Raw genomic sequence first — 12042 nt, 5'->3', positions numbered from 1 at the left:
GGGAGGATCGGAAATGGTGATAGGTACTATTCTATACTTGGATTTGAAGCTTCAGTTTTGTTTGATTCAGGGGCTACCCACTCTTTCGTATCTATTATGTTTGTAAGACTGTCTAGACTTGTAGTACCGACTTTGGAACCCGGTCTTCCTGTAACTACTCCCGTAGGAAAAACTATAGTCTGTAAGCGTGTAGTTTGCTGATGCCGTGTTAGCATCTGTGGAAGAGTACTTCCTACAAACTTAGTTGTTCTTCTTATGATTAGTTACGATGTTATTCTTGAAATGGATTGGCTGGCGAAGCATCTGGCGATTATCGACTACGCTCGAAAGCAAGTTACGCTTAGGTTGGGGAGAAGGAGAAGTAACGTACATTGTATCGTGAGTAAGGTCTTTACCTCCAACTATTTCTACTGTTCGGGCCAGGAAGCTTATTCTTGGAGGGGCAGGCATTTTTGGCATTCGTTGTTGCCCCAATAAAAGAAGAGAAGAGGGACCTGCAAGACATCCCTGTGGTGCGAGACTATCCACATGTCTTTCAACAAACTACTCTGAATTGCCACCACAGAGAGAGGTTGAATTTTGAATTGAGTGCGTGCTAGGCACTAATCCTATATCGAAGGCACCATATAGGATGGCACCGTCGGAGTTGAAGGAGCTAAAGGAACAGCTCCAAGAACTTTTGGATAAAGGATTTATCCACCCAAGTACATCATTGTGGGGAGCGCCGGTGTTGTTCATGAAGATGAAAGACGGATCGACGAGGATGTGCATCGACTATTGCGAGCTGGACAAGGTGGCGATTAAGAACAAGTATCCTTTGCCAAGGATTGACAACTTGTTTGATCAGATGCAAGGAGCGCGCGTGTTTTCTAAGATTGACTTGCACTCAGGCTATCACCAAGTGAGGGTGAAGGAAGAGGACATTCCTAAGACGGCCTTTAGGACTCGTTATGTACATTACGAGTTTTTAGTTATGTCTTTCGGACTAACTAACACACCAGTTATCTTCATGAACACGATGAATAGAATCTTTAATGACTATCTAGACCAATTCACCTTGGTCTTCATTGATGACATCTTGATCTACTCAAAGACGTCGGAGGAGCACAAGGAGCATTTACGGAAGGCATTAGAGAGGCTTCAAAGGGTGTAGCTCTATGCGAAGCTTGAGAAATGTGAGTTTTGGTTGGACAATGTATCATTCCTCGGACACGTGATTTCTGGAGAAGGTGTAGCAGTTGACCCATAACATAGCATAGGTTGTGATTTGCGATAAATGCTGATCTATGCACATTTCTCATTAACCATAACATAAAAATATTAAATCTTGTTCTAAATAGCTTAAATAACTTTTGCGATAATTTTGCTCCTTTTATAGATTTTGTTGTCTTGAGACTTGAGTGATAATTTGGAAGATATTTATTTATTTATTTTTAGTGCATCTACAATTTTGTTTTTCTGATTATTCAAATTGAGTACCCTGCTATGGCTCCCAAGAGAATAAGAGTTTAAGAACAAGAAAAATAAAAAAGTTTATAAGAGTATTTTTTATTTGACTTTCTATTTGCTGCATGCGTGGATATTTATGCACTCAATGTGCCTTGTAACCCTTTTTTCTGAATTCATTTAAAAAAAAAAAAAAAAAAAGTATCCAACAAATAATTTCATTATTTAAATTTTAACCGATTTAGACATAAGGATGAGATAGATTTTTTATTTTTTATTTTTAAAATAAGGATGAAAGTTGGGGCACAATATTTTTATAGTTAACAGGATAAAGACCAACTTAATAAATAACTAAAAATATCAACCGAAGGACCAAATAATGTTTTATAACAAAATACTACAAATATGCCTATACATTAGGTTGTGTTTAGGCCAATTAACATGAGAAGAGAACAAAACTGGATTTTAACTTATTAGGGGTGTGCAATTTCTAATTTCTTTTCTTTTTTTTCTTAAGAAATGTTAGATTTCTTTGTAAGGATAATTCTATCAAAATTAAAATAAAATAAAAAGTTGGGACCTACTTCTTATCCATTAATTTACTATGGTCAAACCCAGTCAGCTCCATGCATTTATTGACGAATACTAACAATATTTTAACTTTCTTCTTTTTTTTTTTTAAAAAAAAAAAAAAAAAAAAAAAGAAAAAGAAAAAGACAACAACAAATAGAAGCCTAAGAGAAAGAAAAGGCATGTATGTAAGAATACATGAGAGATAAAAATAAAAAATAAAAATAGAAACCGTCCAAATCTTACTATACTCAGCTCTTTACTTGTAGCAACAAAAACTTGATTGTTTAGTAGCCGTTACTTCATCATTAATACTGATAATTTTTTCTCCACTACCAAGACTTACGGATTTTTCATTAGTTTTAGCTTCTAAACTTTTTTGGCTTGTGATTTCATGGATATTTGTAATCATATGCAGAAATGCTTCCTCCACGTTCAGATTCTGCAATGCAGATGTTTCCATGAAACATAAACCTTCTACCTCGGCAAGAGTTTTTCCTTCTTCCTCGCTGACTTCTCTCGAGTTACCCAAATCAGATTTGTTACCCACAAGAACAACCACCATGTCTGAGCTTCCAAATTGTCGGAGCTCCCGCAGCCATTTCTTCACATTCTCGTACGTTGCTCGCCTGGTTATGTCATACACCAGCAAGCCACCTAATGCTCCACGGTAATATGAACTGGTAATGGCTCTAAACCTACAACAAGATTATATTCATGTTGATGAGAATTAATTTCAAATTAGCAGTCGCATTAGTGATTAGTGTTAATTTAGATAGCTTATCTAACAGTATAATAGAGATGATTAAATATTAATGGAACAAAAAATGTTAACATTTTCTTGAAGGGGTTGGATCCCCTAAATTCCACTGCTCAAATTACACGCAATTTCAAGTAGCCTACATGGAGATATGGATCTTCAACAATATACTATTCGGATCGCTAACAATTCGAACAACAAATTGCAAGAGCCTCTATAGAGTCTATCTACTCGAATAAGTTTCGGATCGCTAACAATTCGAACAACAAATTGCAAGAGCCTCTATAGAGTCTATCTACTCGAATAAGTTTCGGGCAACTCGCACAACTATTAGGATAGATGAGGCTTATAGAAGCTCTCACACATTTATTGCTCAAATTACTTGATGTTGGATCTCTTTCTGTCCATAAAGAGGGCAGGCGCGGGGCTCCCCAACCCCATATAGCACTAACAAAAAAGAGGGGTTTAATGACATTTGGGAATGTCTTTTGGGAAAAAAGCATTTCACAAAAAGGCATCATTTTACTGTTTAAACAACATCATTTCTAAAGTGGTGACCTTTGAATAGTGTTACTATTCAACAAACAAAATTTACGCCGCAGAAAATGTCATTTAAACACTAACACTGTTCAACCAACACAATTCACACGCCAAAGGATGTCTTTTGAATAGTAACAGGTGTCATTTGAACAATTTTATTTCTCAAGTGACACTACATTTTTGAAAATTCGGCGCTCGAAATTGGCTATTATAAGTTGGACATGACTCTCTCTCTAAAATTATTTAAAAAAAAAAAAAAAAATAGAGGGATGGCTGCCTTGGGGTAGCGGGTGGCTTGCTGCAATTCCTAGAGGTGGGTGGGGGTGGCTCTTCACGACCCCGGCCACCTCAGATTTGGTTACGGTGGCCACGCGCCGCCCCCGCCAACCACCTTAAAAGTGGCTGAGGGTGGCGTGCGGCCACCTCTAGGGTGGTTGGGATGGCTCATGGGCCACCCTAGCCAGATCTGGGGTGGCCTAGCCCAAATTTGATTGGGGTTGGTTGCGCACACCCCAACTAGATCTAGGGGTGGGCTTTAGGCCACCCCGGCCATATTAAAAAAAATTATTCTTTTATATAAAAAATTTAATGTCAGTTGAATAATGACAAGTCATCTTAAGAAAAGTGATGTCACTTTTCTTAATAAAGTGACATTTGAGTAGTAATGACACTATCGGTGAAGTGTCGTGTGAACAAAAAAGACTTCATTTAGTAACGTTTGAACAGTATATATTACTATTCATGAATCTCGATCACATGTGATGTTTGGCAAGCGTCACCATTGAAACATCACTAAATGAATAGTGACAATTTTTGTGACAAAAGCCTCACTTTTCAAGAGTCACTAATTCCATGTTTATTTTCTTTTGTAGTGCAGGTGGGCACTAAACCCCAAGCTACTCAAGGCAAGTAGGCTCTGCACATACCCTCTCTCTCTCTCTCTAAGGACTACGTGAATTGCATGCAATTCAACCCACAAACTTCAAAGGATGTGAGTTTCATATAAGAGTTCTAAAAGCATTTCTAAAGACATGTAACCAAATCTATTGTATAGAAAGAATTTAAAAAGTTCATTTTCCTTTGATGGAATATCATACAAGGAATTTCATAATGTTATTTTAATTTTTTTTCTTGTTAAATTTTAATGAAGCCGAGACCCATTATTTATTGTGTAGGCAGGCTAGTCCGGTGGCAATCTGGCCTATTTAGGATTGTGTTTGAGGTGCCTAAAAGTACTTTTAACACTCAAAAAGTCCGTTTGAAAAAAGAAGTACTCGTTTGGTAAAAAAATTAAAAGTGCTTTTAAGGGTCCAAAAAGCATAAAAATAGCCAAAAAAAAAAAAACACTTTTGGTAAAAGCTTAAAAATAAAGCTTTTGTCCAAAAGCTCTTTTTGACTTGAAAGCTCTATTTTTCAAACACAATCCGAAACAAGCTCAGGCATAAATTAAAAGATACGCTTTAGGTCCAGGGAGGCTTTGATGTAGAGTGGGCTCAGTGAATTAAAAATTTAGGTTTTGTTTTTTTTGGTGTAAAATATTTTTTGCAATTTTTTGAAATTTTTAATTTGACCGAAAATTATGGTCAAATTAAAAAATATTTTTGGTTAACTAGAAAAACCTTATTTAATTTATATAAGATGGTTTTCCTTTTTAAAAGGGTTAAATACCTTATTCCCCGCTGTGGTTTAGCTTCTTTATTTTTTTATACCCTAGCTTCTTTACTTTTTATCATAGAAACCTCTAGTTTGCCTAAAGACGGAGATTGAACCTCCGTCTAAATTCTATCCAAAATTTGACAAAACGGCAGGTCAGGACCACTATAAAATTGACACGTGTCCCTATAATTAATTTTAAAAAAATTAAATTTAAAAACATTAAAAAATTATATTTGGGGGTGGCCAAAACCACCACCAAAGGTCCTTGAGGGTGGCCAAAACCATCCCCAGCCACCCCTAAACCGGCCATTTAGGGCTCACTCGGCCACCCCAAGGAGCCAAAGGGGGTGGCCGAAACCACCCCCAAACCTTTGGGTGTGGTTTCGGCCACCCCCTTTGCCACCCCCCAACTTGCCGTGGGGGTGGATTCTGGCCAGATGGGGGGGGGGGGGGGGGTGGGGTGGTTGGGCACCCCCAAATGACCAAGGGGGTGGCTACGGGTACCACTTTTATTTTATTTTTAATTTATTTAAATATAATTTTTTAATGTTTTTAATTTAAAAAATATTTTTTTTTTAAAATTAATTATAGGGACATGTGCCAATTCCTTATTGATGCTGACATGGCGTTCTGTCAAATTTTAGACGGAGGTACCATCTCTGTCTTTAGCAAACTAGAGGTACTTTTTGTAATAAAAAGTAAACTTATGTGGGCAAAAAATAAAAAAGTTAAATCAGAGGGAGAATAAAGTTCTTAACCCTTTTTAAAATTGTAAACCATTTTTCAAATTTGTGTTTCTCGTTCTTGTATGTACTCTCTTGTAGTTCATTTTTTGCACCCCCCATATGTCGCTTTAGATCGCCACCTACAGGAGGTTAACGAAAGTCGTCGGAGGCTACCAAAGTTTGCAGGAATCAACCATCGGACTTCACTGGAAGTCACTGGTGGAGTTCACAGAACTTTATTGGAATCCGTTGGTTGCTGTTGGAGGCCATTAGAATTCATCATCGGTCATTTTTGGTCACCGTCGCTAATTTTCAATACAAGCCAAATGCCATAAAATGTATTCAGTAGAAATCATTTTTCAGGAAAATGATTTCAATGAAAATTGTTTCCAACGGCAAACATTTCTTACGTCGAAATAAACGGAGCCTTAATACTTTTATTTTACCATGTTGGGAATTAGACCAGCGATGGTGACGTAGGCCCAAGCCCAATTGTGAAGCTAAGGGAGGCCCAACCCAATCATAAGTTTGGAAAGGCTCCTTTAGGATGGTTTGCTGTGATCAGAGAAGTTCATTGATACTGACCCTCAAACAAGTCTTATAGGGTCAGGAATTTGGCACCGACTATTCATGCTAGGGGTTACACTTACGAGGAAGCTCTGGGTATCTCCCCACATCCCTCACACGATGGGACTTATGACAAGACCAAATCTCCAAATAATCTACAAGGAAAAGACGGAAGTGAAATGTGACCACGTTGCTTGCATCATCAATCAGTGTACGAATGTGATGGAAGTCCAATCATCTTAAATGAAATCAATCAGAATTCTGTGTCATTTTGATCTAGAGATTGACACTTGGCGATTGGCACGACTCAGATCTTAGAAACGGACAAATTCACGGATTAGGATCCCCTCCAATTGTGAGTAATTGGAGAATCTCATTTTTTGAGATCTTAGCCATCCAAAGCATCTAAGGGTCTAAAACATCTAGGAATACAAAACTCAAAAATAAACCCAACACACCTGATTATAAATAATAAAAACATTTATTTATTTGTTTTTTTTTTTTTTTTTAAATAATTGGAGGAGAAGCCACCCCATGGGGCGGTTCGCCGCCGCCGCCGGCCATCCCATGGCTGGCATGGCCACCCCCAGCAGATCTGGAGGTGGGTGGCCACCCCATGGCTCAGGGGTGGCCTCGCGCCACCTCCAAAAGCCCATGGGGTGGCTGTGTGGCCACCCCCAGCAGATTTGGGGTTGGCGCGCGACCACCCCCAAAAGGCCTAGGGTGGCTGCGCGGCTACCCGATGGCCTTCTAGGGTGGCGCGAGGTCACCCCATGGCCAAGGGGTGGCCTCGCGCCACCCCCAGAAACCCATGGGGTGGCCGTGCGGCCACCCCCAGAAGATCTAGGGGTGGCGTGCGACCACCCCCAGAAGGCCTAAGGTGGCTGCGCGGCCACCCCATGGCCTTCTGGGGTGGCGCGAGGTCACCCGATGGCCAAGGGGTGGCCTCGCGCCACCCCCAGAAGCCCATGGGGTGGCCGTGCGATCACCCCTAGCAGATCTGGGGGTGGCCGTGCGATCACCCCTAGCAAATCTGGGGGTGGCACGCAACCACCCCTAGAAGGCCTAGGGTGGCCGTGCGGCCACCCCATGGCCTTCTAGGGTGGCGCGAGGCCACCCCTTGGCCATGGGGGTAGCCGCCACCCCCAGATGGGCGGCTCTGGGCGGAACTGCTCCTTGGTTTTTTAGATTTTGTTTTAAATTAATTAATTTTTTAATTTAAATTTGGTATAAAATCCTGTGTGGTTGTGTTTGTGTTTGAGTTTTAAGATTGAAATATTTTAAATCCTTATATTCATCTAAGGGCTGAGATTAGAGAAAATGAGATTCTCATTTTCTCCCACAAGTGGAGGGGATCCTATCCCAAATTCACTATAATGTGCGTAGTATACGAATTTCTCACTCCTCATTAATCCTATCACATTTAAGAGGCAGCTGTCATATCCATCACGTGCGTCCCATGCTTGCAACTGTGCGCGTTAGGCGCAAATCTACCCCACCACTACATGTAGCATTCGAAGTCTTCGTGATGATACATGGCATTCTCTCATCATCCAAGGAAGGTGATGCACGAAGTCTCCCAAAATAAAGAAAAAGGAAGTCTCCTTAATAGCAAAGATATATAAATAGCAGCGAAGAGCGAAAAAGAAGGTAAGGAAAAAATATATCCTTCAAACAAAAAAAACACTTAATTTATCATGTCATATGCTGAATTAGGCATCGGAGGGCCTTCAACTACGGCCGAGGGTCTCCTCACTGGTTTCTCTTTTGCAAATCTAATAACGAGCCCAGTTGGTACTCATATCCTCATATCTAGTTTGAACAACACAGTCGATAAATAGTTGATGTAAACCAAAAATTGCATCAACATACGAAGATAACAAAACATTTTTTTCTTAATTCTTATAATCAGCAAACGTTAACAACCAAGAAGTATACGTATTTCTCCCAAATCAAACCCTATCGTCTTTGCAAGTGAGCAGTGGGCAAGAAAGTCAACTTTGGAGAATCCATTCCTTTTTTTAAGGTTAAAAAAAGAAAAAGAAATAGAAAGAAGACAATAACAGGAAATATACAACTTGGAAATAAAATATTACAAATATTTCAGATAAAATCACAGTTTTTTTTTTTTTTCTAAACAGATAAAATCACAGTTTAATCGTTCAAAAAATATTACTAGGAGGGAGGAGTAAGGTGAGATGAGATTGGATTTGGATTTACTGTAATTATTTATCTAAATTACTAGCAATTGAACAGATAATGTGAAAAGATTCATATCAAACCCAACTCTGAAATAATATTTGAGCTACTGGACTATTTACTTAAACAAATAGATCTTATATGGACCTCTCATATTACTCTAAATCTCCCTACATGTTAGACCCATCTCATATTACTCTAAATCTCCCTACATGTTAGACCCACCTTAGAGATGGTGGGTGGGGCTAATATGTCATAATTGTACCTTGCATAGCTAAAAGCCCAAAGCTAAGAAGCTTCCTGGTTTTATACTCCTTGTGGGTGGCCCTACGTCACTTACCAAAAAAAAAAAAAAAAAAAAAAAACCTATAATGTCACTTACTCTCCATTTTTTTAAAGAAAATAAAATTTATATTATGACTCTAATTAATTAGTCAATTTACAATTAGAATCGTTTAAAATTATTTTTAAAGTACAGTCTTACTTAATAAAAAATTAATACATTTATAAGCATCTTTATAATTACCTATTTAACATGGACAACCCATTCAATATAAATATACTTCTACTTTTTCTCTCTATTTTTTTTAATCTCGTGAAAGCAACAATATATTAAAACTTCATATTCATCTTTCATCTCGCTATAATATAGAGTACACATTTTTTTATAATTTTTTAGTAGTTTATATTTAATTTTAGTTATATATATATATATATATATATATATATATATATATATATATATACCATTAAAAAAACTATACATATGTACTACAATCCATTGGTATTTTCCTGTTCTTTTCTCTGAGAATATTCAGTTGGTGTTAGATTTGTAAAACAAAATTAACCATTAAAAAAAACCTATACAAATGTGCTACAATAATGTTTCTTTGTTTGAATCATGGCCCATTATTGTTTATGATAAGACTAGGAAGCCACATGTCAAAGCATGGCAGATGAGAAACATCACAAGAATTCGTCGATTGCTGTGAAATGAAAAGGAGTCCTGCTATGTGGCTGCTAAAAAGTTGCTTAACGTAGGACATATATTAAAAAAAATTAAATTTTTTTTTTGTCATTTATTTATTTTTGATTAGTTAAATTTTTATAAGTTAATATTTAATTTTTAATGTCTTAAAATTTATTTTTGGACTAAAACTAAAATATAGGGGTGAAAGGTTAATCATTTATGGATTGTATCACCTAAAATGAATTCGATTATCCTAAATTTGGTGTTAATGCTTCAAATTTTGTACTAATATCTCAAATTTAGTGTTAATATTTCAAATTTAGATTTTTTTTTAATATCTTATTTCTTCAATTAAAAAAAAAAAAAAAAAATTGGCCTTTGGCCGACACTCGAATACCTCATGCTGCCGAAAATCTCAACTCAATGAAAAGAGCATGCTCCTACTCCCAATCACAAAAGAGGCAGAAAAAGCAGGAGAAAAAAAAGGTGTCCCAAGCAGGACACGAGTCAAACAAAGGTCACAGGGTGGTTCAGTTTGTGCTCCTCCTTTTCAACTTTTCATTATGACTTGTATTGTGTATACCGTCCAAAAATGAATAAGGATGATTTTCTTTCGGTTTCTGGGTCCCATCTCCCTCGGATTACACATTTCCTTCTCTACTTAATTCTGATTACAACCCTGCCTTCATTAAATCACGGATGAACAGTCCCACTATGTATGAAAGGGTGATAACAAACACAACGCCGGCGTACATGTTCATGCACGCCAGATAACTTTTATTTATTTTTTATTTTTTTAATAATATTTAATATTATTAAAAAAATAAATAAATAAAAAATTGTCTGACATGCATGAACAATTCATGCACGCCGGCGTTGTCTGAATCACGACTCTGTATGAAAAGATCATAGAAGAAAGAATCATATTCAGGAAATCCTATTCTTTTATCACCTTCATTTTTATATTGGTTGATGTGTTATAATATTTTTAAAATACTTTAAATAATTGATATAAAAAAATTACTTAAAATACGGTGGTGAACAGTTTGTTTCTTGAAGGTTAAGATAAAGAGTTTAGGGTTGGACCCACTTGGCTGAGTTTCTGTCAGCACCGGCAAGTTAAGAAAAAAAAAAAGAAAAAAAAGAGAGTAATAAACCTCAGCTTTTCATACTTCAATTATACATAATCTGAACCAAAGTATACATGTTTTAATTAGCTTTTTCATCCTTTTCATTTCATATATATATATACTTCTCAATCTCATAACTCTTTTAATTAGGTTTAATTTCTTTCTGGAAAAATTTAGCATGAATTCCAAAAGATGGTGTATATATAGCAAATCAGAACACAATTAAAGAACATGGATTGCAGATATAATCAAAACTAGAAGAAGATGCATATATATATAAATACCTTTCTTGGCCTGCCGTGTCCCATATCTGAGCCTTGATGAGCTTGTCACCGACCCTTATATTCCTGTAAGCAAATTCAACACCTATGGTGGGCTTTGAATCTAAACGAAATTCACCTTTTGCAAATCTGGAGAGAAGATTTGATTTCCCAACGCCAGAGTCTCCAATAAGAACAGCCTTGAACAGATAATCACACTCTTCATCGAATGAATCAGCCATGTGCTATTTTCTTTTTCTCAATCTCTCCCAAGAGAGGGAAAAAAAGGGGGAAAAATTATGCAGTGAGGAAAATATCAGAAAAGAGAAAGGATTGAGGCATGGTGGTGAGTCATGATCTTATTATATTTATAAATATAAATTTCAAAGCAAGTAACTTTGGCAGTTCCTGTGGCATTGTTTTGGAGGGTATTGAGTGTTTACATGTGGAAACATTGATAAAGACATGATGCCTGTTTCTTGAGGTTGTCAAGATTGGGTGTCAGTGATAAACAAGGACATAAAACCAGTTAAACCAAAAAGCCCATTTGTTCTTCCAATTGTGTGCTTATGTGGCATTTTTTGATTGGACATTCCTAACATGATTCTCACTATGGGTTACCTTATCTGGAGTCAATTGTTTATAACACATACATCTCATTGGTTGCTTAAAAGCACAGCATTAGTGATCATAGTTAATCATTCCAAATTCTCTCATCTTGGAAAATAAATGTTTAGATGTAACCGTATGTTAACGTTGGTGGTTAGATTACGTTTCATTTGTTATGAGCGCGCCCTCATTGTACATTGTCATGTCATCATGTTGATCACCATGAAATAAATAATTTATTTTGTTTTATTTATTTATTTATTTTTAAGTAAAGCTGTATTGTTTGGGGAGGAAAAAATATTGGGAAAAAAAAAAATCAAATTTAGTCTTTAAGATTTTATTCGATTTTTATTTAGTTCTTAGGTTTTTAATTTCAACAATTAGATCCTTAATTTTTTTCTCTAATTTCAAATAGGTCTTTTGGTCGGTCTATTTGTCCAAATTAATTTTATAGCATGTCATATCAAACTAATTAATTAATGTCACGTGACCGTCGTTTGACATGTCATGTTCTAACTGTAGGTGTCACATAGCAGAAATACTTTAAATTACAAACATTTCCTAATAATAAATAAATACAAAATTTTAAAAACAAATTCTTATTTAGGTT

The 12042-nt window shown here is 36.6% G+C and overlaps 1 protein-coding gene across 1 annotated transcript; it reads right to left on the bottom strand.

Annotated features, from left to right (window-relative positions):
* Window positions 1-2204: 2204 nt before the first annotated feature.
* RABA6B (Rab GTPase-like A1I protein) lies at window positions 2205-11080 on the bottom strand. Its single transcript, XM_059597963.2, has 2 exons — window positions 10848-11080; window positions 2205-2714 (listed from the first exon to the last, which is right to left on the bottom strand). The coding sequence occupies exons 1-2, from the start codon at window positions 11063-11065 to the stop codon at window positions 2276-2278; spliced, it is 657 nt and encodes a 218-aa protein (XP_059453946.1). The 5' UTR covers window positions 11066-11080; the 3' UTR covers window positions 2205-2275.
* Between the last annotated feature and the right edge of the window lie 962 nt (window positions 11081-12042).

The sequence above is a fragment of the Corylus avellana genome, chromosome 7 (assembly GCF_965113065.1).
Source record: "Corylus avellana chromosome 7, dhCorAvel1.hap1.2, whole genome shotgun sequence".
NCBI lineage: Eukaryota > Viridiplantae > Streptophyta > Magnoliopsida > Fagales > Betulaceae > Corylus > Corylus avellana.
Note: the sequence above shows the minus strand (reverse complement) of the source record. Positions and strands in the feature narration are given on the sequence as shown.